Source organism: Aedes albopictus, chromosome 2, assembly GCF_035046485.1.
Source record: "Aedes albopictus strain Foshan chromosome 2, AalbF5, whole genome shotgun sequence".
In the NCBI taxonomy this organism is placed as follows: domain Eukaryota; kingdom Metazoa; phylum Arthropoda; class Insecta; order Diptera; family Culicidae; genus Aedes; species Aedes albopictus.
Window position 1 is genome coordinate 404,472,871 of NC_085137.1, and position 27,494 is coordinate 404,500,364.

The window sequence follows — 27,494 nt, forward strand, 5'->3', positions numbered from 1 at the left end:
CGGAGATCTAAGTAAAAAATGGCCACGCCTATCTTCTCTGGAATTTGATGATATGACATCTACATAACAAGGGGCCAGCGACTCACCGACTTCCTGATAAGTGTCAAAAAGTTGGGCATATGGAAAGGGTTTGGACTCACTATAATCGAGTGATGTGACAAAATTCTGATTTTGTGTATGTGTAATTGCTGGGAGTGACGTAGCTAAGAAATTAATTGTCACTCCATGGGCCTTTTTACTTCAGGGCAGGGCCAGGGCACAGACATTTTCGTTGTGTCCTGGCTAATATCTATGGTTGGCATGGAAAAACAATTGAAACAAACAAAAAACATACTAACTGGTCGACAATTGGGTTTTTAAACCAAGAAAAATGTATTGATTTGTTGATTTTATTCGAAAGAGCACCCTTTTCTGAGCCACTATGATTTTTTTCAGATTTTTAGAACCTTATTTTGGTACCTAAAATCAATTTCAAAGAGATTTTTAGAAATCACCTTTTGACAGCTGGGCAACTGCCTGACAGCTCCGCCCAGTACAAACTGCGACGAGGGGTGATTCGACAAATTGCTCCCGTACAAACTTCAAATTGATTTTTAAATAGGTTCCCGGGCTCCAAAATTCATGAAAATTTGGATTTCAGCTCAGTTTGACATGCAGATTCAGAATATCAAATTATCTCAACATCGTTAAGGAAGCCAATTGGCGAACTATTCTATTTGCTTCACCTTTTTGACATTAATACCGTCATTAAGTTGGGGAAGTAATGCGTTTCTTTAGTCGATAACAGTATACTACAGTAGGGTTTGAAATACGTAGGTATCTTCCAAAGCTGATTAAACTTAATCATGGTTTTTCAAAATAATAATTAATTGCCTTTGTTTCCTTGCACTCCAGTCCTCTTCAGAGACCTCAGAAAATGTTCCGACTTTTATTTCTCCAAGATAATCCAGTCTGACTCACCACTGTGTCACGCCGAATCTGTTTCCAATCAAAATCCATTGACCTCAAACCAGCAGCGACGTGACGATGACAGCAGCAGCAGCCAGCAGGAAACCGACGCTTTGAAGTCACCTCGCGCGTATAAATAGGCAAAGGCACCGTTCTGCTTCAACCCACTGCCCCCTAGCTGTCCTGTAAAATCTTTCCTTTGAAGTAGGTATTCTTCGGGCTGTTTTGAATCGAGATCATCAAACGCACAGGTATCACACAGCATCACCATCATCAGCAGCAGCACCGTCCGCCAAAGACGCATGCGATTCTCCATCCGTTTGGCGTGAGTCGTCGAGACGCAGATTTAATCGCCCAACGCACGTGATTTTCTCGCGCCTTGCAGTTGCAGTCCTGCACTCCGACGACGAAGTGCCCACCCCGTTCGTTCCCTCGTAGCTACACGGACGGAAAGGTCTTCGCGCGGTAGCGCGCGCGCTCGCGGGAAACTTGAAAGGAATGTTCGATAAATACATTTTCGCTATTTTCTCTTTGATCTCTCGGTCAAAGAGTCCCGAGCGCGCGCTGGCTGCTGACTGCCACGCAGTTCGGCGCAGTAGCATCAGCAGCTTCAGCAGACAGCAGCGCGCGTAGACTTGCTTTGTCGGAATCCCGCAGAGAGCTCCACTTGTAGGTATGTAGTGTGTAAGAGTAATTTTTGAGTCCGAAGTCTTGGGGCACAACGTGGTCGGATGCAGTAAAAATAGAAAAAGCCCGCCAAACTGGGAGAGCATGAGAGAGAACAAAGGTGATAAGGGAAAAAAACACTTGCGCTGCTGGTACGTGGAACGAGCATAGAGGCTTCAAATCTGGCGTGTAGAACATCCGAAGGAAGATGCGGAATGAAAACCTGACAGCTATTAATTAAATGGAAACATTATTCAAATTACATTATAATTACCGGCAGCGAGCACGCCGGCAATTATAATGCGATTAATCTATGCGCACGCGTTCAGAAGAGAAGTAGCCAGTGTATGTATTGTTACAACACCGGATCTGGAAAGTGCGTAGATCTAGAACCAATCAACGGTGGTTGCCGCTTTGGTTCTTGGTTCTGCTTTCATCTACACCAGTGGTTTGCAAGCCATGTTAAGCGGACTTTCCAAGAGTGGAGGTTGAAGGATCTGTAACTACCCTAAATATCTTCAGCATGAGTTAATGCTTGTTGAATTCAAAAGCTGAGAACTTCGAATATCCAATCTAGAACTGCGTGACTAGATTTGGAAGATTCCTTGCCGGGAGTTTGTTGCTTGGCGCAAAAAGTAAACAGTGAACTTGTGCGCGGCTAGATTCGGGAGGTTCCTTCCTTTAGTTTGTGGTGCGCAAGTGATCATGATTTACATGGCAGCTTAACATCCAGCGATTCGTCACTCTATCGTGAGACGACTCCACTTCCCGTTTGAAAACCCCTGCTCTAAGCAGATAGCTTAAGTTAGTCCGCCGAAAGTTTGAATTTTTAAGCACGAGCTCATCGTCTTCTACTACCCACCAACCGACCGTCCACCGCACCGCCACCTGTTCTGCCAGAACCAGTCTCCTCGATATTGTTGTTGTTCTGCTGGTTACCTTGCAGCAACCTAACCTAACCCATCTCAGTTCACGATCACAGAGCTCCGATTCCGCCTTCCTTCCTGCACGCGGCTTGCGTGGCGGCCGGAGCGGGTTGCTCTTCGATCAGCTCACTACTAACTGGACCACGCGTGTCTGCCGATACGATGTTCTGCCTGCCTGACTTGACTGGGGGCTTGGACTCCCCACACCGCCGTCTCTTCGTTCCATTCCTCGCGCAGCTCCGCGATCCCCGGGATGATGAACGAGCCCTTTCTTGGCGTTAACGAGCATCGCGTTGAAGGCAACATCAAAGGACGCCGCCGCCGAAGCCGCCAACCGCAAAATGAATTTGATAGGCTCGGCTAAAAGAGGCGCGATACCGCCACCATCACTTATTATTAAATTATGTATAATTTCAGATACAGTTTACTATTATTATTGTATCATTAGTGATATTTCTTCTCTCATTTTTCGCTCTTTTGCTCGGCTGTCGGCTGGTCGGCTGTTATTGCTGCTGGCTGCTGCTTCTGCGGCTGCTGGCTTTGGATTCGTCCCAACTTCCCCGGGAACCTCCTCCGAACCGAATCCTCCCTTGCCTACTAGTATGAGGTAGCAGCAGCCGCAGTTTGACTCAAAAGTGGTGGATCTTGTTCGATTCCAGAGCAATAATTAGTGATTTTGTTGCTGTTTTGTGGTCGATGATTGCAACGTTGCGTTGCGTTGCTGCAATCGACGTCGTCGTCGTTGATGTCGTCTTCGTGGTAGTCGTGCAGCAGTTAGCAGATGTTTTGATGTTGTTGCTGCTGCTGTAGTTGCAAAATGGATAATGTGCTTGGATCGTGAGTTTGGTAATAGTGGTGGAACAGCCGTAAAATTGTTCTGAACTTTTTGAATGGCTATGGTGACAATTGTAATGTTGTGTTCAACCAGCGATCACTGTTTTAAAGTCATGAGAACTTTCATATTTTCACTTTCATAGAAGATCCTACAGCGGAAACCGATCTCTTCAGAAGCTCAGACGCTCAATGGATATAATCACCTGGATTTTGTCAAGAAGTAGCAAGTAAGTGCTTATGACACTCGTACACAAAGCTGTTTCGACTGACGAGAGTCAGGTCATGATCGAAACGATCTCATGCGCTGACACTTCGTCTCACTTTCACAAAAAGGGGATTCTAAAGATATTCCAAAGGTTTCCAGGAGCTTTTTAAAGGCGTCCTGCCAGGTTTTGTCAGAATTCTAATGGGATTACGGGGAATTCAGGTGCATTTGAATAGTATTAAGAGCGTTTAAGGGCAATTCAGAGTCATTTCAGAGTTCTGAGGGTTTCAGGAACATTTTAATGGCGTGCCTAGAGGTAAAACGTTAGACAGCATTTCAGGAGCGTTTCAAGGGGTTTTGAAGGCGTTCAAAGAAGTTTTCTGGGCATTTTAAATTGATTATGATGATTTCAAGGGCGTATCAATTGGATTTCGGAAGTTTCAGGGGCATTTCAAGGCATTTAATGTCCGGGTCGTATCAGGGGCTTTCAAGAACACTCTTAAATCAAAGGGCATTTCAGGGGCGTTTCAAAAGATATAATGATGTGATGGGGTATCTGAAAATCCTCTGAAACTTTCTTAAATGCCCCCCCAAATCCCCCTAAGACTCCCTCGCACCGCATGTAACGTACCAGATACCCTCCGAAACGCACGAAAACGCCTTCGTAACGCTTCCATAGCGCCTCTGAATCATGCCGAAAGTGCTCTGAAATTTCCTGAAATGCCTTCGAAATCTCCCTTGAACTCCCTCGGAACCCATGTTACGCTCGTGAGACACTCGGAAACACCCGAAAACCTACCTGTAACGCCTGCCCGTGTAGCTGCCGGCTTAGAATAGCACTACGGACCACCTGTTCCGGGGGTAAAAGTCCACCAAACAGGGAACCCCAATCCAAGGTGTCAGGCGACCCGTGCTGATGGATGAATGATTGAGGGGGTTTCAAAGATGCTCGATCGTTAACGGAGCCCGTAACGTGGGTAGATCACCTTTTCGTGTTGCGTTACGGAGTAAAATCTACCGAAACCTAGTGTCGTCCAACTTTTCCAATTTTGGAATATGCGTTCTGGCAATTCAAGGAATCATAGTATGTAGTCCTTGTCACTGGTATCGTGGTGGCTTACGGTCTCTGAATAAAACTAAGGTATCCAACTTTACTTTGCAGATAGTTAAAAACCTCACCGTTCGAGGCTAAACTTGATGCAAAGGACATCAAATCGGGTTAGGGATCCATGTATGTACTAACTCTTCAAAGACAGGTAAGTGCTGGTATGCAAGGAACATACTAGAATCCTTATTACTGAACATATGTTTCATTATTGGAATGGTATTGCTGCTAATGTTAAAACCCGGGTTCTAAACTTCCTACTGGGGAGAATTTAGCAGTAAAACATGGGGGATGCTAGGTTTCCGATGCATGGCCAATATCAGTACTCTTGTTTTGTTTTCTAAGAAAACAAAACAAAAACTGTATCAAAATCGATACTTTGTTGCCCCTCAATGGCAATTGAGTAATGCGACATGCACTACACTAAGGATACGGGTAATGTCACAATAGATCTAAAACTGGTCGCAGTGACAAACCCGAACAGGAATAAAAATAATAATACCTGTAACGCCTCCAATACCCGTCGAAAATCCTCTGAAACTCGCTTAAATTCTTCCAAAAACCACCTCAGCCCCGCTAAAACCCCCCTGAAATCTCATGGTACCCCACTGAAACCCCTTGGGACCCCCTGAAACGCCCCTGCAACCTCCCTTTGCTCTCCCCAATAAACACTTCCTGGCCGCCTTTGCAATAGTTACCGTCATTATTATATTTTCTTATGCACAATAAGTATTCGTTCTGAGTAGCTTTCCCTGTTTTTATGCCCTGCATAAATTAAAAGTGCATAAAAATAGCATGCATAAAAAGAATTTTAGTGTAAAATTTATAAACTTATAAAAAACTGCAGTGAAATATTCTCAAAAAATTGAAAATGTTAGGGGGAAATGGATTAATTATCAAAAAAAAATCCATCAAATCGTTGAATTCTTCCAAGAACTTTTTAGCCATTCTCCTTTAAATATAACAAAATAATCAATTAATGAATATTTCAAGATTTTTCCCCGAGTTCTTTTGTGTTAAAGGCTATGGATTGCTTTGACATTTCAGGAATCCAATAAGTAATTCCAAATTGAGATTTTGATATTCTATCTATGATTGGCAGATAATTTTATCGCACTTTAACAACTATACCAGCCGGTTGATATGTCTGAAATAGACGAGAAAACTCAATTTTTTTAAATTGAGAGATGAATTTGTGAAGAAATACCACTTGTTTTGATGACGCTGTACTGATTTTGCACTGATCATTCGGTCGGTGCAGAAGCATGCGGCCGTAGAGTATCGAATGTCACCGGATAAACAATTCGCTTGCGCTCATCATCGCAAAGGCATAACCGCGAGCGTCTGGGAGATTGACAACTGAGCTGAAAGAGAGATAAACTTGCGAAAGACGGACCCGGTTCGGGTAGTGCTTCGAATGCAGTTTGATTTTCTATTCTGCAGAATTGTAACTTGTACTATGGCTTAGTAGGTTAAAGCGCCGGACTAGCGATACGGAGTCGTCGGTTCAAATCTAATCTAAATAAGTGTAATTCTTTTCTCAAATTGATCTACTAATTTGTCAATTAAACGCACACTGTGTCTTCGAAATTTGAGTTTTTTTCTTGAATTCTTCCCAAGATTCCTCCTTGGATTTCTACCGCAAACCTTTAAATTCTTTCGCAGTTTCTCACAAAATTCCTCCTTGAGTTTATCAAAGGGCTTTATCTTGAAGGTTTACAGGAGTTTTTGTTTTCTGTCTTTCTCTCGTTCTCTCAAGCTTACATCTGGAGGTTTTTTTACATATTTGGTGCCATAAATAGTTTTTCTCTTCGAGATTTTTTTGATGTTAGTCCAACAATTTCTATAGTTCCACAGCTCCTCACAGGATTTCTAAAGGAGTTTTTCTCGGGGTCTCTAGTGGAGTACCTCCCACGATTTCTCGATATGATCTTCTTTTAGTAGATTTTAAAGATAGCTTTCCAACAGGTTCTCTCGATTTTTATGTGAGATTTTTGCACAAGTTCCTGAGTTTTCTCGCGAGATATCGCCCGTAGTTCTGCTCAGCATTTCTCTTGAAGGTTTCAGAGTTTCTCCTTGAATTTTCTTAATATTTCCTCCCAGGGGATTACTCCCAGAACTTTTTCTGAGATATCCAAAGGGGGTAGACAGCTTATGCTCGGAAGCCTACTCTGAGCTACACTTTGAGCAGCTCTGAGCAACTCTTATAACTCGATTTTCGAATGTGCATAGCAACCTGCTGCTACGTTGATACGACTGCAGTCAATAAACAACTTCTATGGGAAAATAAATCGACCAAATGAGGGAATCTTATTCAAATGTGTCTTAGATACTTCGCTGGTACAAGTTGAGCCTGGTCCCGATTCTGTAGCAACATTTTTAGGCCGTTGTTGGCGTGATTTTCTTGTTGACCCTCATCAGGATACTGTTCGGCTTAGCGGCCAGAGTGAGGTCTAACGAATTAATGTATATAATCCAAAAAACGGAGCTCTCGACGGAGTGACGTGTATTTGTCTCCGTACAAATTCCAGCAAGAGGTAGTGTGAATATTCCATAGAGCTGTTTCCGCTGTAGGAGTACTTATTGGTCTGCAAAAGACTAGTGCTGATCTATATCAAAATGTTTAGATCGTGGGTTCGTGGGTTGAGTAACAGCGGTCTATCCACATCATGATAAAATCTAAACAAAAGGATGTTCTTGGGAGGTGGGAAACCCGGGTAGAGGTGAAATACTGACGATCAAAACGTGATATTGGTTTGATTGATATAAGAGTTAAAATATCTGAAAATAATATCTAAAATATGTTCTTGGAACATCTGGACAATATCAAAATTTGATATTTTAAGATCAGACGAATAGCTCGCTGCTATTGGTTAGATCTTACAAGATGTAAATATAATATGATGATGATGTTCCAGGAGTAAATTTTTGATATTATTTTTAGATCTATCATCTCTTATATCAATCAAACCAATATCACTTTTTGATCTCGATATCAAAATATGCTTTTATTGAGATATTTTCCTCTACCCGGGAAGTGACACAAAACCATGTTGACTCTTATTTGCGAAAGTAAGCAAATTTTGACTACGTAAAGTGAAACGTAGAAACAAAGACAACTGCCGTAAGCTGCTAACAAAGTTATGAAAGATTGACACATTCCCGAATTGTAGATATTAAGATTTTGCATGTAACTTAATCGACGGTGCTTAACGGTGTCAGCGAAAGTATTCTGGGGAACCAAATTCATATTCGATTGCATCCACACCACAACTCAAGTGAAAATGTCATTCTTGTCTCTGTGGATTCAACAAATTTAGAGCGAAGAAGCCATACACATCAAGTTTTTCAGAGCAAAATGTGAGCAGCTCAGAGTTGCTCAATCAACAAAGTGTAGCTCTACGTCGAGCTGTCCCCCCCCTTGGAGATATCTTACGTTTTCTCAGGATTTATTCCGAAGTTATCCTCGAGATTTCGCTCATAAGTCTTTGTGAAGTTTTTCGCAATAAATCACCTAGATAGCTTCCGAAATTCCTAATTTGGAATCTCGAAAGTTATTCCAGGAGACATTTTGAGAAAAACTTCTTGAAAATCCATGAAAGAGCTCCGGGAGCAACTATTAAAGAAATTTCAAACGGAGCTTCCACCGCAACAAGAAATGAAAGTACGAAGAGAGTGTGATTGCTGAAGCGCAGGAAAACATGGATCGGAACGATATGTGTAGGTTTTTACACCAGACAATAGTGCGTGATACAAGAATGCGTCAGTGCCAGTCGTATGATCTCTTAAAGTTATATATAATATATAAGTTATATATATTATATGATCATAATATATACTGCCGTTCTACGCATAGTTGTCCCATGTTATATGGGATTCCCATATAACATGGGACAATTGGGCGTAGAACGGCAGTATGACTCAAACCTTTGCGGCGAGACCGTCCTCATCATCATAGCACAATTCCCTTCTTTGTTTACATCAAACTCGCCCTAATCTCAAACGGCTCCCGATCTACCGTCGATACACACGCGAGATGCACTCCACTCGCCGCATCACAACAGGTGCATCGCATCCCGTTTTCTCATTATCCTCTTCCGACCGTCTGCGCTACGACCGACCCGTGCCGCGCGTCTGCCTCCTTCGAACGGGATCCTCTTTTTCGCATCCTTTGTCGGTCGGTCGGTGTTGTGTCTGACACCGCACCGTTGGTTGATGTGCTGAGGACGATGCGATGATGATGACGGCAGCAGCCGGCGATTGCACGAGAATATGAATTTGCAAAATATTCGGCGGATGTGAGTCCTCTTTCATTGAGACTTGGTTTTTCTTCATCCACTTGCAGATTCGAGTGGTCGTCGTCGTCGTCGTCGTCTTCGTCGGTGCCGCTTCAAGGATCCGCGCGAGAAACGCGATGCTTTCCTTGTAATCTTTTATTTATTGTATTATATTTGCACTCTCTTATTTCAATCGGTTCCTGAACGACTTATACCCGTCCCGAGCTCCTCAGCCCAGATCCGCATCATCATTCGGTCGGTCGACGATTGTCCAGCGCGCAGGCAGAGTCACGCAAAAAAAACGAAAATGCGCTTGCTTGCCTGCTTGCTGGTGACGAGCGAGCGCGAGCATCATGCACCGCATGCAACTCACCCCAGAGTGTTGTTTTGCATCGACCGCGGCGGCGCACACGACGATGATGATGATCGTCGTCGTCGTCGCACTTTGCTGGGGATGATGCACATTCCGAAAATATAAGAGGAAACAAAAATGCAACTTGCAAAACCCCGGCCCGGCCAGACACAAAGAATGTGCGCACTCGGTCGCCGCCGGTGACTATTGAAGTGAACAAACGCAGCCGCGACCGCGGTGTGGTGGATGCAAATGAGGGATTCACTCGGGAATAGGGTGACGGGGTGTTTTCTCGGAACGTTTGGATATTTCTTGTGACCCGCGAACAGGTGTTATTTTCAACAAGACTCCATACTCTGTTTTGTTCTGGAACCTCTGTAGAAACTCCTGGGGACTACTGGGTGATTCTTGAGACAACTTCTGCAAAAGATTCTGATGATATTTTTGATTTGGGATTTTTGAAGAATTACTGAAAAAAATCTGGAGAGTTTGTGGAAGAACCCGTGGAAGAGTGACTAAAAAACTCCGTAGGAGCACCTAATCAAATCTCCCAAGGACTTTTGGAAGAAAAATGAACATTCGTATGAGAACGCAGAAAGTTTGGATGAATTTCCGGAAAAAATCTTACAACAGTTCTTGGAGAAAATTCTGAAGGCATTTACATTTGGGGCTGTCCATAAACTACGTAGACTCAAAGGGGGACGGGGGGGTCTGGCCAAAGTCTACGCTCCATACAAATTTCGAAAATTTTGTATGAACAAAAGTCTACGAGGGGAGAGGGGGTTTCTGAGATGGCCGAAAAAAAGTCTACGTAGTTTATGGACAGCGCCTTTGAAATAAAATCCTGAAGGAATTTCTGGGGAAACGCTAAAGGAGTTCTTGGACTAATCACCTGAAGAGCTCCTGGAGAAAACTCTGAAGGACTTCTTCAAGGAATATCCAATGAAAAGGTTGAAGGAAGTTCAAGACAAAAATTCGTAGACATTTCTGGAGCATGTTTTGAAGATATTCCTGGAGGAATCATTGAGATGTACTCCTGGATTTCGTCATAAGTTCTTTCTGAGATCCCTTAGGAAGTTTCGTTAAAGTTTCTTCCAGGGGTTAGTTTATGATTCCTTCAGATGCTCCTAGGTTTAAAAAAAAATCAGCAGAGATCTTAAAAACTGTTCCATTTGAAATTCCTCTAGGAGATCCCTTCAGGAGTCTTCAGCGATTCCTTCTAGGATTCTCCCAAATGTTCCGAAAATTGTTTAGGAATCTTTCTGGGATTCCTTTTGGGACTCCATCTGAAATTCCTTCAAGAATTCCCTCCGTGGTTTCTCCGGAAATTTATTCCAAGATTCCTGCAGAATTTCTTTCTGGGTTTTCTCAGCGTTCCTCCAGAGATTCTTTCAGGAGTTTATTCCAGATTCCTCCAGTTATTCGTTCTGATATTCCTTCGGGAATTTATTCAGAATTTTTTCCCGGAGTTCCTTCTTATATTTATATAGAAGTTAATTTCTATTGGAGTATTGCTGGAGAAATGTTATCCTTATCCATTGGAGGAATCCCAGAAGGAACTTCTGGAGGAATTCCTCGATGAGCTCCAGTAAGAATTTTATAAGGAACTAATGGAAGAATTCCATACTGATCTCCTGGAGTTACTCCTTGATGCATTCCATCAAAAAATCTTCTTGAAGAATTTCGCAATAAACTCCGAGAGTATTTCATTGGGAACATCTGCGAGAATTCCGAAATGAGCTTCCGGGGGAATTCCATAAGGAACTTCTCCGGGTTTCCACCCGGGAGCAATTTCAGAAATCACGGAAGGAGTTCCTGGCGGAACCAGGATATAGTTCCTAGATGAAAATCTGAAGGTGTTTTTGGAAGAATCTTGGATGGAACTCTTGGAGAAATCCTGAAGGAATGCCACAGGGAACTCTTGAAGCAATCGGTTCTACCCCATTACCCCGAATGCCATTACCCCGAACGCCATTACCCCGAACGCCACTACCCCGAAAGCCATTACCCCGAATAGGCCATTACCCCGAAAGCCGTTACCCCGAATGGGCCATTACCCCGAACGCCACTACCCCGAATGGGCCACTACCCCGAACGCCATTACCCCGAAAGCATATTTTTAGATGAGTTATTCTGATGATGGGTATTTTATTTTTTTATTAATTTAATAACATTACTGACAGCTTTAATACCAGAAGATATCATTGTAAAGAATAACCTTAAAACAAAATAAAGGAGTAATACGTATTAGAGATGATCTTGTATGAGATAGAGCTGTCAGCAAAGGTCCTTCAAATACTGGCTATCGATATTGGCTCATTAGGCCGAAAAGACATTTGGCCAAAGTATCACTAATAAGTCTAATGATCATTAGGCGAGATCAAATAATACAAATTGCAAAATAGGCCCGGAAAGAACATTTTATTGTTAGAAAAAGAAAAAAATATTTTAAGGAGGAATAGACGATTTGATAATAAAACTCTATAACAGTGTAACTTAAAAAAACATTCCTTAAATGTGAAAAAAAATGATTGATAGGTTGGCCGCCAATAAGGTCTGCAAGGATATAACAAGAAAGAACAGCATATAAATTAAAGAAGGGCAAATCTCCTATTAGACCATTCATAAACTACGTAGACCGAATTTTGGTCACCTCGGTCCTCTCCCCCTCCTCATCGTAGAATTTTAAAAGACAATTACACCGTCTTCGGCCAGAGGCCGCACAGACTGTACATGTACAATACTGTACTGTACTATAGACAATAGACAACACGTATAACACTCAGTGACTCAGTGGAGTATTTTCTGTTTTGACGAAAAGTTTCCTCGACCGAAGCGGGAATCGATCCCACACTCCGAGGCATGCGAGATACCTAATCGATTAACGCCGCTAACCGCTCGGCCACGAAGTCCACGATTTGTTCATACAAAAATTTGAAAATTTGTATAGAGCTTAGAATTTAGATAGACCCTCTCCTACTTACATAGTTTATGCACGGCCCCTATACATAAATCTGCACAGGGAAACATGGCTACCAAACAACTCTGTAACAATATAAGTCGAAAGAACAGCCCAACTTTAAAAGAAGGAAAAACACCAGATGGAATTAATAGAGATATGTCACCAATCAACCCGGTAACGACGTAACTAGAAAGAACAGCCTATAAATTGAAGAAGGGAAAATCTCATATACAGTAAGCAGCTTTCACTCCCAGTAAACTATATAAGTGCAGCTAGAAGAACAGCCTTTCATGAAAAGAAAAGCTACAGTTTTGTCGCCAGAAAAAAAAATAGGTAATTTGGTCCAACGATGCTGGATCTACCTTGCTAAGTGAACTGAACTGAATATCTGAAATTCAGTCCAGTACTACAAACTTGAAAAAAAATTCAGAAAACAATTTTAGGGCTTGATGTTTTGGAAACTGATTATCAAAATCAAAACAAAATCAAAAGAAATCTAGTTGCCAGTTTGGTCGCAAGTCAATTCTGAAAAATTTTACTTGAAAGAATTGCCTATTATTCAAAGAAGATCAAATCCGCTATGGAGTTAGTTATTCATCTGCAAATAAACTACATAACACTCAAACTCGAAAGAACAGCTTCTGATAAAAAGAAGGAAACATTTCTATAAAGAAATTAACAGTTTGGCTACCAAACAACTCTGCAATAGTACACGGTTGGCAACTGCAAACTCAAAAGAACAGCCTATTTAAAAAAAAGGCAAATATTTGGAGAAGTGTAGTTTGATAACCAGCACAATCGTTTGCCACCAGTTTACAATTGTGCTTGACGCCAACAAACTTTTAAAAGAAGGGAAAATGTCAGTTTGAAATACTTGTAGTTTTTATAGCCATAGCTATAAGTTCAAAAGAGCAGGCTAAAAGCTAAAAGCTCAAAAGAGTGTAATTTACATTCACCTCGTGGAGAGTTGCCTCTGCAGCTCCCTCACGATTTCGGTATGCGTGTGCGACCCATGCTCTATTCGGCAAAGTTTTACAAGAAATCACAAGGTAAAAGTCGTCCATACATTGTTTCTTGATTGCACGCTTCTGAGTTGAGAAAACTGCAAGTGAGTGTAACTCTTTCCAAGTGAGTGTTCCCATCCTTGAGAGCAGCTAGTTTAAAATATGGAAAATTCGTCTTTACTTGTCTTCTTAATTTCATTGCGTTTGCTGCTTTCGTTTTCACGAACCTTACTTTAGCATGAAGCACAACATACGGAAACCTAAGAAAAACGGAACCTATTTTAAACAATGTGCTCCCATTGTCATGCTTTCTAAAACGAAGTAAATAAGAGCTATTTGATTTGTGTTTTATTTTTATATTTTTACTAGCTGTACCCGGCAAACTTTGTCTTGCCTACTGCGTTTTTTTGACGTTTCGAGTCCCTAGCCAAGCGCCCAAGTCCCCGTTCAAAATGTATGAAAACCCGATTTTCAAAAACTCTCAATTTTCCCATGTTTTGTGCCTCATAAACCTTCCTTGGGTGAAATCTAACAGAACAAAACTTAGACCACCCAAATCGGACCACCCGTTCGCAAGTTATGCGCGGTCTCATGTATGCCACTGCATTTTTATATATATAGATTTACTCGTTTCAAAAAGAAAACGGAAAAAAATCGGTACCTAAATCGTCTGTTTAAGAATAGAATTAACATAGGGGCATAAAATGGAGAAGAGAATTCATACCTACACTAGTAACTGATTACCCTTTTCTAACTTATAACCATCTTCATCAACTTCTAATCGGTCACCACTTTTTTGGTGATCTCCTGAACGATTCGGGGTAATGGCCCTTTCGGGGTAGTGGCTTTCGGGGTAATGGCTTTCGGGGAAATGGCTTTCGGGGTAATGACCCATTCGGGGTAATGGCTTTCGGGGTAGTGGACTATTCGGGGTAGTGGCGTTCGGGGTAGTGGCGTTCGGGGTAATGGCGTTCGGGGTAATGGGGTGGAGCCGAAATAAATACGACGCAATCAGTGAAGTGCTAAATTTGATTAATGATCTGAATTTGTGTATAGTGAGAAGGCGAATTCTCCTAACATTACGAATTCCTTGCCTAATTTGATGCTATTTGAACAAAACGTTGGGTAACTGTGATATTGAAGAGGCAAGAAATGGAGATAACATCCACGCTTTTTATACAATTGTATTGCATAAACTGGGAATTCGCCTCTCACCATACAAAATTTCAACTCATTACTACAAATCTAATACTTCACTGATTGCGCCATATTCCAGAATTGTAAAGGGCGAAATCCACAAAGAAACTTAATGGAGGAATCCTAGAAAAATCCCGGAAGCAGTTAATGAGAGAATCTCGAAAGATGTTCCTGAATGCAGGTTTTCCGAGATGCAGAAAGAATTCTTGGGGAAATTCCAAAGGGAATTCCCAGGGAAATTTCTAGAGGAATTGCTGCTGGAATGCCTAGTTGATTTCTCGGAGTAATTCCTAGAAAAAAATCTTGAAGGAACTCCTTGAAGAATTTTTAGGATCATTCCTCTAGAGAAATTCTGGGAAGAATTCCTTGAGGAATTCTCGGAGGAATTCCTTGAAGAATTCTCGGGTGAATTCCAAGGATTTTCATAATTATTTCCTGGAGGAGTTACTAGATGAATTTCCCAAGGAATTCTACAAGAATTCAGAAAACGATTGTTTGAGGCACTCCTAAATGAATTCCCAAAAATAATAAAAGGAATATTTAGAAGTCTTCCCGAAGGAATTCCGAAAGGAATTCTTGGAAGATTTTTTTGGGAGAATTCCCGGAGAATATGTAAAGAAATTGGCAGGATTACGAAGCTGGGGAATTTCCAGAAGAATTCAAAGAATTGTTTAGAGGAATTTTTAGAGAAATCCTCGGAAGAAAAAGCCCATACTTTTGGAATGTCCTGAATAGTACTTCTCGAGTCGAGCAAAGATCTGCTGCAACTTTGTTCCTGAAATCTTCAGAATTTAGGACTTCTTCAGGAAATTCTCAGGGTATACTTTTTTTTGAGATTCTACCAGGAATTCCTCCTAATTTTCTTCTAGCAAAGCATCAATTATTTATTTTAGGGATTCCAAATATTTTGTACAAAGATCTATGAACGAATTTCACAAAAAATTCCTCGTGGTATTTCCTCAGGTACTTCCCCATTAGAGGTATTTTTTTTAGATGTTGCCTTAGAGAACAGCTGCAAGCCGCCTGTAAGAAATAAGCATTACCTATTGTTTTTATGTTCTCCGCAATTCCTAAGATGATTTCATCAGAAAGATTCTTCCTGGTGCTTCTTCAAAGATTCCTTCCGATATTTTTTTAGTTGTGAGTAGCTCAAGGAAATCGCCCAAGAATGTCTCTTTCCATGTTTCAAAGTTTCGTTTTTGGTTTTTCAGAAGATGAACCAAAATATCTTCACAAATGCTTCTAAGAATATCTCCAGGATTTTTATTACAAGAACGTGTACTTAGGCATTTCTTCAAGTATTCCTCTAGCAGTGTCTCAAGGCAGTGATTTCCAGAACGTGCACCACTAAGTCTTGCAAAGTGCACCAGAAGGCTTTTAAAATTCCGCTCGAGAACAATACGGATTCGTAGAAAAATGATTATCTGGTCAAACTATTTGAAAAATATTGAAAGATCTTTCGTTATAAAAAAAAAACACGATAAAAAGTTATCATGGATCTAACCTGGAATGAAATCAAAAGGAACTCATCGAACAACACCCAAAAAATGTGAATGATAAAAGAAGGATTCCATTAGTAACATTGCCAGACCAGTAACATCTCAAAATCTGTCAAGAAATTTATCACGTATCTTAAAAAATTACCGAAAAATTAAAGTGGGTATTTCTTTTGATTTTTTGAATATTTTCATCATATCTCTTTATGAAGTTAGAAATCCAGAAAAGCATATACAAAAAAGCTCTATATACCGAAGCTCTAAGGGTACCTAACAATCACATAACATAAGTGGAACTCCGTAGTCAGAGCTAAGGAAAAAGTTGTATCCTTTTCCAGCACGCGAAACTGTTATATCTTTTATAAAAGGCATCGAACTGTCATTTATTTTGGTAAACAAAAAACATCTGATCCAACCAGTATTCCAGTTTTGGCAAAGAATGCAGAAACGAAGATTGTCACCTTAGATATGCGCAAAACTAGCTGCTGGAAATCCACTTATTCATTTCATCAAAAATTCATTGAAATCTTCGAAATAACACATCCACGTTTTACATATCGATCTCTCTCTATATTTAAAGCTAGAAAACGCATGTTTGACTTGAGCTTACAAAGTTGCATCACAATTTATTCCCTGTTTTAGATCTCCACGTGCTGCCAGTCTAGATCTATGAAGTCTTTGTTTTACTTCACAGCAATGAAAAATGGTATACATGCTGAAAAATAGTATGGCAATAATGTTATAACGCAATTGACATTTTGATGCCCTGTATACCAGCGAACGAACTCGAAAAGGCATCAACTTTTTGAGCCAGAGTTCCACTTATGTTATGTGTAACAATGATTCCGTCAATAACCTAGAATTTCGTGTTCTAAAAATCGTTTAAAAAATCCAGTTATTGTCTTGCAAAAAGAACTACCTAATGTCATGCTAAGGGAAATTTTGACAATGATAATTGCAGGTTCACTCAAGAAATTCCTTTAAAAAATCCCATGCTCTAATCAATGTAAATGATGTGATCGAACTCCTTGACATATGTAGTGTTCAATGTTGTATCTGTAACGTTTTGTTATAACAACTGACAATACGTTATCTACCATATTAATGGAATCTTCTGACAGTTTGACGGATGTTGTTGACGCTAGTATCATGACATTTAAAGTTGTCTAAGCCGGTAACCAGCTATAACCGTAGACAATGGAGCAACTTAGGTTTCAGAACAACATTTTTTTCTGCTAATTAAATCTGTAAATCTGTCTCGTACCTAACTACAGTCGAGTGAAGTACGAGACACTGAAGACGACCTTACAGTTAAAGTTGAGATACGTATTTGACATAGATTCTTGCAGAAATTCGTTGGAGATTTCTGCAGGAATTCTTCAGAGAATACACCTTTGAAGGTTCATCTAATAATTCTACTGATATACTTCTAATGACTCATTTATAAGTTACTCTAGAGCATTCTGCTGGAATAAGTCCAGGAATTCATTCGAATAAACTTCAATTCTCTTCCATAGATTCCTCTAAAATTTTCCCCTGAAAATCAGGAACGCATAAACTGCAATTTGTTCAGATTTTGTTTAATTGTTTACATCTCTCTCACCAATCCAAATAATAGAAATACACTTGAACTACTTAGGTATAGATTGCAGTTCACAATTGATCTCCCAATTTCTCGTCATTTCTCGGTTTTCAGATCATTATGACAGATGTACCCGAGCCAGACAGAAACAGTAATAGTTTTTGTCCTTTGTAAAATTTTGTGGTTTCTTGTGGAATCTGCTAGAGCTCACTGAAACAATTATATTCTAGCAAGCAATTCAGTTAGGACTGGAATTGGAAGAAAGGTTCTGTTATATTCTTACAAATGATTGAAAAATTCTAGTGAAAATTAAAAATATCTAGAGTATTTTAAAGCCTCTTTAGAATTTGATCGTATCCATATCTTCAGATAGATCAAAGAATGTCTACTTAAGTTACCACATAAAAGGGCACAGACCCCCAGTATGGATTCCCGACAATTAAAACCCGAAAACTCTTTGAAGTCTGCCCCTTCAAAGATTCGACAATCAAAACAAACGACCAGGACTGCTCTGTACTCACCCGAAGTAAAATCTGGCATGCGCCAGTCTTCCCCATCGTACTGCACCGTCTCATCATTCTCGCACAGATTCACGTTCTCCTGCACGTTGCTTTTCTTCTTTGCCAAACGAATCAAAACACTGCTGCCGCCCCTCCCTTCCTGGCACCTTTGGGTTCTTCTCGACACTTCTTCTTTGATCCCCACCAACCTTCTATCGTTTGATGTCGAATTACTACTTTCCAATTATTGCGCCCGCTGCTTATATGGCCAAACAAACTTCTAATTCTACCATTCCCAACACTTTGATCACCGAGTTGCGTGCCTCTCTGTGCGTATGAGCGTGAGTATGTACGTAGGTATTTATGTCGCTGCACTTTGATGTCGCCCTCGTTTCCGCCTTTATAGCCAGATCAGCGGCGAAAGCCCCGTTCGCAGCCGAAGACCTTTTCCTCGCAAAACTCGCGTTGTTTTTCCACTTTCATATCCATCGCATTCCAATTCGAATTCTTCACACTACGGCTCAGCGGCAGATCATCTCACATAGCACACACCAAGCGGGAGGCACTTTCTTCTTCGACGACCTTTATCCAGAGACCCTCCGAACAGCCCAGAGGAGCACTCAAGGGGACACGCGGGGATCGGATGGATGGACAGTCGTTGTTCGCATTAAACTTCAATTACCGCGCGACGTCCGACGACCCACGACGACCACGAAGAATGCGAAATCATTTTACACTTTTTACACCGTGCCGCCAATCGCCGGTTCAACTCCGGATAGGCTCTTTTTGCTTGTTTTGTTTTTTGGCCACCTGACCACTTTCTTTCACCCCTTGCTTCTTCTTCCACTCTCTAGACCACCGGATCCCTCGCAGATCACCGACTCGAGGCCAGCCGGGTTTCGTCTTCGTTGATTGGCCGAGGAAACGACACACAAAAACTCCCCGAAAATTCAAAAAAGCGCACCGCCAAAGCACGAGGCGTACACGCGTAAGACACACTTAATTAATCAAACTCTCGCACCGCCGAACCAAACTGACTTCTTTCTCCACACTACGTAGATATCAGATGTACCTTCTTCCTTCACCACCGTCCGCGCGAAAAACTCTCCAATGCTTCTCATTCGCGCGTTCTCTTCACCTGTCTTTTCCACAGCCGCCGACCATGGACAACAAAACAAAAAACGCCGCCGCCGCCGCCAGCAGTTAATTTGCGTATCAACGGCGAGCTTCACACGCGGTCGCGGTCCACCACGGTCACGGACGAAATGTTTCAAATTCCTCCTGACTTCACCACAAAGTCCGGTCTCTTCGATAACAACCTGCTTCCACCGCTCCGGAGTCACAATAACAACCGCCGCCACCGCCTTGCCACGCTCCTTGCCAAACACTTTGATCAATCTTGAAAACCGCGAACTAAGATCCTCGATCTTCAGCAGAGCGCACAGAACATCTCACTCCGACGACTGATCACTGGGAAGTGTTTCGCTGGATGTTGTGCTGCACCCCTCAAGGGTTCGATTCGAAATTCGAACTTTTCCCGCAACACAACACGCGGGAGAGCACACACCACGCTGGGAAACCTTGCTCTCTTTCTCACAGAAAACCCAAAACCACCCGCTCTCGGTCCCGGTCCGAACTAGTGTTAGTAAAAAACCAACATGAAACGAGCTCACCATTTCTATGCTGCGCACATCCTCTCCCGCTCGCTCAGCTCTCTCATGCTCAACACGTTCCGTCCATAAACATAATTCTTCCGTTTTGCACCGCGCTCGCCTCCGCCCAGCCGGCTCACCCATCGCATTTATCTGTCGTAATCTCCGTAATCGGGGTCTCGTCGTCGGACCTTTCGGGACGGGACCCAAGGCGGTACGCTGCGGCGGCGGCGGCGGCTTTCTTTTTGACTCCCGCTCTCTGTCATCTTTGCCGCCAATTACGCCCTGTTAATAATTGGTGGTGAGATTTCGATCATGCTGCTCGTTTGTGAATGCGAAGACGACGATGGTTGTGGATTGTTGCTGCGGGTGGGTGGTGGAGGAGGTGTGTCAACGCTGCTGGTATACAACCAGCAGAGCAGCTCCGTGCTGAACCGTGAAGGTTGGAGTTGTCTCTCGCTCTCCGCGGGCAAGGATGGATCGCGCGCGGGTGCCAACCCACCAACCACCAACCGACTCGGATGGAATGAAATATGATCATTACTATACTATGATCGGTAGATAGGGAAGCGGCGAGAGTTTGGGTGATGATTAGGACAATGATGGGAGGGAGTGTTCGGAGGGTTCAGTGCGTAAAGACGGCAAGATCTGTAGGAATTAGTTCTTTGTAGGCGAGGAGAATGGGCATGAAATGATCTGAATTCGATGCTTATTAGGTCGTTATGGTTCTCTGGCTGAATCGATAAATTAAATACGGAATAATCCACCTAGCAGAGCCTGGGGCGGTTCTTCAAATGCAAAGGTTTCGATGGTTCATGCCTATTTGCTAAATAATATTTCACATTCGAGTAATTATTTTTCGATTTGTTGAATCGTGTTTACGCGTGTGTTGGAGAGAAATGGTGGTTTTGCTGGCATTTGGAAGGTCGATGCAGGAATCTGTTGTAGAGGCATCCGAGTAATTGTCTTTCAGTTCGCGTAGCGTATGTTGTGTTTTTTTTTTTTGTTTTTACTTCGTTGGGTCAATGGAGACACAGCGAGTGATATCCACGAGTGAACATTCAATATAGTTTGGAGGGCCTTCTAAAACTATTGGATACTGACACCGAAGCAACTACAGAACACCAGCTGAATAGAATTACCTGGTGAGTTCGTTCCATGTTTTCCCATTTATATTTGAACATGACACATACATGGGGGGATTTCCGAGCCTAAGCTAGCTAAATGAACTGACCCTTACCGGGGACCACTTTCCAACCGCGAGCTCGGATCCAACCCAGAAGACCAACACCATGACAGCAACGCTATAGCGCGCTACCAGGATGTTCTCCCCGCCACTTAATCAATGTAAGGGTCTATTTCGATCACAGGACACCGATATGAGCTACGAAGCTGACTCCGATTCCCTGGACCACCTCTTGTACCGCATCTGAACTAGCCGTTCTTCGAGTCCACGCGCCACCTCCTCTGTAGCTCCAAGACGATGTGGGTGATAGCCAGGCCCGGATTAACCCATATCCGCCCAGCGTCCTATTTATAGGACAGATGCCCCGAACGCCCAGCGTCCTATAAATAGGACAGTTCTTTGGATGTGAATATCTCCAGAATTATGCAAAATTTTAGAATACTTTCTTCAGAGAAGATGTTCTCCACAACCATACCTTGCTCATAGTGCACAATATAGGGCACTGCATTGTTTTGATATTGTATGGGATTTTGACGTTTCTTGGCCTTGTTGTTTACAAATTTTCTGTAAGAGTGAAAGAGAAGGAGAGAATTTCATGCAGTCCCCTATAGGGCAGTGCATGGAATTATCTCCTTCTCTTTCACTCTTACAGACATTTTGTAAACAACAAGGCCACGAAACGTCAAAATCCCATACAAAATCAAAACAGTGCAGTGCCCTATAGTATGTGACTGGTTCACTAGGAGGCGTAAACGATGCTGCAAAGAATGCATATTGTCACGATCCTTGAGCATCATTTCCAATGCGAAAAAAAAGTTATTTCCCAGCAATCTTGACAATGGTTCAATGGGATGGTAACATAAGGCTGAATTTCAAAAGGCTGAATGCACATAAGGCTGAATACAAAAGGCTGAAACTATGGATATGTAACAAAAGGCTGAAATTTCAAAAGGCTGAAATGACAAAAGGCTGGCAAATTCCAAAACTTGAAATATGCATAATAATGAACTCTATAGAATCTGAGCTGAGGGTTTAATGATTTAAAAGATGGTATTACACAAGGTATTATATTTTCCGGAATACTATTCCCCGGAGTGGCATTTGCCGAAATGTCGTTCCCGTTGGTGCTGTGTCATTATGCCGAAGGATATCAGGCCTCAAATGCCACTAAGGCGAATGGGTTATAATGATTTTAATGCTAAGGAGGTTTACTAGGTAGCCTAGATCTATGCATTTACCTCGAAAGAACAGCCATCTAAAAAGCGGGAAAAATCTCTGATGGAAGAGTAAGTAAGGCCGCAAATAGTACAGCATAACGACCAAGCGGAAAAGTTTGATGATAATATCTGCATACTAATAACTCTCCCGTGAGTGATTTTTCCTTCTATTAAAAATAGGCTGTTCTTTTGAGGTATTTGCATATATTCAGTGTTGGCATTCTTACCAATGTGTAAAATGCAGCGAGCTTCTGCGTGCGCATATTCCTTAAAAACGATTCATCGGAGATTTCCCCTTCTTTTGAACATAGGCTGTTCTTACTGTGATTGAATGTTATAGCTGAATCTTTTTTTTTATCAAAGGTTTTCCTTCTTTTAAAATGTTGAAAGAACCATAATTTAAGTTCAGGTGTTGAAGCTGCTTACTTTTTACCAGATGTTTCTCCTTCTTATAAAATAGGCTATTCTTTCAAGCAGTATTGTATTCGAACAGAACGTGAGCCAAAAATGAACTGAGCACTTGAAATTTTTGGTCGACAGAGCATTGAACTTGCCAGTCAGAGCTTTTGCTGCTTAAGAGCGCCCGCTCGGTTCCCATTCGACTCTGAGTTCCCATGCGCTTATCTTCATCATTAAATCCTATGTGTCCTTCTTTCCTAGGACTAGAACCTTGTGCCGCATCTACATGTTTGGTCGTTATTATGTTATGTCACAGGGAAATGCATCATAGATCCTTTGGTACGACATTGTGATCTCGGATATTGAAAAACAGCTCCAGGAATTTAGATTTTTTGAAACACACGATGGTCGGACTGGTTCACTCTTCAATAAAAGAAGAATTAGCCCAAAAGATTGCCAAAATTGAAATGGCGCAAATATGACCATTTTAGTATCACAGATACCAGGGTAACATGTTAGTCAGCATGCTACGGGTTCAGTTCTATCCATTTCATGCCGCGTTCAATTTGCATGTTCAAATATACATATTTGATCGCAGTGTGCCGAGTATGAACTTCAATGCAAATTGAACGCGTTCACACTCCTGTGTTGCAATTCGATTCTGCATTCTTATGCGCACAACATTGGGGGATATAGTTTCTGTCGATATGTGATGCTAATAAACCTGTTTAGTCACCCGGAGTTCCTTGAGAAACTTTATCAGGAATGGCCAACTGATGGACCGATGATCAGACTCTATTGGTTTAGGCAATTTTATGATTTTCGATAATTCATGTCAATAACTCCGTTACTGTATTGTATTAAATCATATGATTGGAAATCCGGATTTTCCAAAACCCATGTTGACCGGACTGGTACGCTCAGATATGGTTCCAATAGCAGAAGAATTTCTGAATCTAATGAGCTCAAAATGTTTGAAATCTGTGGAAACATGGTGGAGGTATGGCCATTTTAGTTTCGTGGATTTCGCTAGTGTTCAATTTAGAGCTCGCACGCGTTATAAATTTAGAACTGAACAAAGTTCAAACATTTTTGAGCAACAGTTAGGTACAATAGTTTTTGCCTCAACTACCGCTTATTACCCGAATTACCCGAACAATTGCTTACATCTAAGACTCATTCAACCTATTTTCCGAGTTGACACACATAATACTTCAAACGAGTGGAAATAAATTGTTGGCGAAATCCTTTGTCAATTTGAGCTAAAATAGTTTAGTATTAACGGGGTATTGGCCGATATGATACTGAAGAAAGTACAATAATATAGACATTATGATACCGAAATCCATAAGATTATGTTCCACTTGAATGTCTTTTCATCAGTTAGAGATAGCTCACGTGACCAGATGTCCATTCGATGAATAGTCAAATCGATTGAATGTCATATAGGGTGACAATGGGTATTATCGGCAGGTTTGTTCTCTTCGTCATGGGGGTTTTTGTCAGCCAAATTGCCTGAAACTTGGCCACATAATTCAGCTTAGTTGGGAAGGATTTGAGACCAACTCTGAGTTCAATAGGTTTTAAAAAACCCCCAAAGACGAAGTGAACAAAACGGCCGAGAATAGGTAATTTCCCCTACTTCCTCTTCCGTAAAATGGGTTTTGACCAAATGGCCGTTTGACCAAATGTACTTTCGAGCAAGGATGGGAAAAAATCATTAATTTATTGCGTATCCCTCACTCACATCCACGCACAATCTGATGCGAGTGTCCTTCTCCCCCAGCCAAGCAAAATCTTTCCACTTTCATTGCCCATTCTTTCTAATCGCCGAGCACCGAGCGACGCAAGCAACGACGGCCGAATGAATCACTACCGAACCTGAGTGCCGAAGGCGAACGAACCAAGATTGAACGAATGTTTGCGTTCTGAGTCGGGTGCGAGAGCATTCATATTAAAACGTTCATTTGGCGTTCAGTGGAAGCATTCAGTACTGGGAATTGAATCAGTGAGTGCGTTTTGATTCAATCAGCTGAATGCCACTCGGTAGTTGAGAGAGCGAACGTACTTGTCGTATACACCGATGCAAGCTTCATTTCGCACCCCATTTGTTTCTCTCCTGATTCGCTTCGGTGGCGTCGGTGACGAGCCGTTCGTGTTGCGTTCGTTCCTAGTGCGCCGAGCTCTCACTCAGCATTGGGTTGTTGGCGTTCTTTCTGCTATTTTGCATCGCCGGCATTCGGGTGAGCGAATGAGTTTTCCCATGCTTGCTTTCGAGCAAAAATTCTTTTGTTTCCTATGATCATTTTCAAGTCGAGTCAAATGTTTATCAAAGACCAATAGATTAGCCATAAATGTCCAAAATGTCATTTAATTCGATTCTCTACAACTTTCAAAATTTTTCAACATGTTGATATCTTTCAGCCTTTTGATATCTTTCAGCCTTTTGATGCTTTCAGCCTTTTGATCATTCAGCCTTATGTGTTTCAGCCTTTTGATCATTCAGCCTTATGTGATTCAGCCTTTTGTACGTAACCCGGTTCAATTTACAGTTCATTTCTTCGGCAGAGTTGTTAATCAATACAAACAAAACAAGATGTATGTATGATTGTATGTTTATATGCTTGTATGTTTGTATGTTTGTCTATTTGTATGTTTATATGTATGTATGTATGTATGTATGTATTGTATATATGTATGCCGGAACATAGGCATAACTCTGAAATGCGCCAAGAAATTTCAATCAAATTTGGTATACACATTCCTTAAGATGTGGAGGTGGTAGCAAGGATATTTAAATTCAAGATGGCGGCTTAGGTTCCAAGATGGCGGTCAAAGCTCCAGAATATATACTTTTTTACGACAATGCTGCTTCAGATACTATGCAATATGGGTATATATCGATCGGGCTTCACAAGTAGAACTCAAAAATGAATATCCGACGCCATTTTGAAATAAAAGATGGCGGATCATATCCAATATGGCGGCCATGAAATGGCAGTTTGATCTATAATACCATGCAATATGGGTATCGATCGATCGGGCTTCATGAGTAGAAGTCAAAATCGATATTTGACCCTATTTTGAAATCAGAGATGGTGGATCATATCCAAGATGGCGCCCATGGAATGGTAGTTTGAGCTATGATACCATGCAATATGGGTATCTATCGATCGGGTATGATGAGCAGAAGTAAAAAATCGATATTTCACGCCATTTTGAAATCCAAGATGGCGGATTATATCCAAGATGGCGGAATGGTAGTTTGAGCTATGATATGGGTATCTATCGATTGGGCTTCATGAGTAGAAGTCAAAAAACGATATTTGACTCTATTTCGAAATCCAAGATGGCGGCCCATATCCAAGATGGCGGCCACAGAATGAGAGTTTGATCTATGAAATCATGCAATATGGGTATCTATCGATCGGGCTTCATGAGTAGAACTCAAAAATGAATATCCGACGCCATTTTGAAACCCAAGAAGGCGGACCATACCCAATTTAGTGGTCACGGAATGGTAGTTTGAGCTATAATACCATGCAATATGCGTATCTAAAGGGTAGATGGTAGTGTAAAGTGAGGGTGTTTTTAACTGAACATCAATTCCAGTACCAGCTTAAGCGCCAACCATGCAGACTACAAGGATGCCAATACTGTGTGTCTGAGCCCGACAAACCCGAGAGAGACACTCAGGGCAGGTTCTCAATTTACCGGATTCCCGATTCGATTTCCCGAGTACTCAATCTACTCACACTTAGCTCTCGCCAACGAAATACCGACCTTAACTCTCAAACCTGTACGAACGCAATAATTAAAAAATCTAATCAAAACTCTCCTCGCTCAAAATAAAACGAACCACCACTAATATTTCGCAATCGACGCTAGGGATCAATTTGGTATCACGTTTATTGGTACTCACAATCTACCTAAACCTAGCTATCCCTATATCGTTCGGTGTGTTTGTTCGTGGCTTATCACTACAGGTACCTGTTTTCCGTTGCGGCCGATGATGATGCTCCTGTGCTCTTCTCGATGCTGCGCTCCTAGCTTGATGGTCTTCGCTAGACCCCGGTTTTCTCGACGCCTTGGATTGTTCACACGTGTCGCGTGGGTGATGCGTACGTGGTCTCCACGATGGGTCTACTAATCTTCTTTTCGGATACGCGCTGTAGATTCAGTTCACGAGGCTTATGTCCGGGATCACGGGGGATCTTCCGCGATCGTTGCTCGATCGACCTACGGCCTCTGCCGAATCGGAAGGGGGAGATGTTCTTCTGATCATCCACGTTGCGAATCCCCTAAACTTTTGCCTCCGCGCACTTCGTAGACGATCCAAACCAGCTTGAAACGACCTCTGGATCTAATCGTCCCTCCACGGCACGTGGAGAGGGCCCGCAGGTTATCTAGCACGGAAAAAACCAACGAAGACACAAAAAAGCCACGTGGTGTGGCTGAGCCACCCACACACACCATATTAAAACACACCGTTTTCTACTGACATAACAAATCTTTACCTTTTCTCTGTGTCGATCTTCGGAAATACGAGATCTTGTCTGCTATGGTTTCGGGATGTCACACTATCTATGCAAAGATTAATCTAAGGTTTAGTACCATCTTGACTATACACAGAACCATCGATTTACCTACGTTCAAGGTGTTCTGAACACCTCAGAATTCACCTTGTAACACTCCCGATAATCTTGTTTCTCCTTACTTCACTAGGTAATCTCTAGTTAATCACTAGTTAGTCGCTCTCACTACAGCTCTAAGCCGGTCACGCTAAAACTTGCCTTTTGCCTTTTCTTTGGCTTCACTACTTAAAAACGCCTGGTAGACTACGTCTGGATGGTTCTGAGCGAACTTTAGAAGTGACCGAGTTGTTCAAGCGAGGAGAATAAGATGGACCCATTTGGCCTTATAAGTAACTAATACCTACGCGATCTTTGGCGGAAGTTAATCGCTTTGGGTTTCATCCCCAGGATC

The 27,494-nt window shown here is 41.9% G+C and overlaps 1 protein-coding gene across 1 annotated transcript in view; it reads right to left on the reverse strand.

Moving 5' to 3' along the window:
* Window positions 1–19,861, reverse strand: part of LOC109407939 (palmitoleoyl-protein carboxylesterase NOTUM) — a 91,852-nt gene extending 71,991 nt beyond the window's left edge. Inside the window, exon 1 of the mRNA XM_029860891.2 lies at window positions 18,076–19,861. Within this exon, the coding sequence (XP_029716751.2) occupies window positions 18,076–18,132 (57 nt within the window). The 5' untranslated portion in view covers window positions 18,133–19,861. The remainder of the gene's footprint in view (window positions 1–18,075) is intronic.
* Between the last annotated feature and the right edge of the window lie 7,633 nt (window positions 19,862–27,494).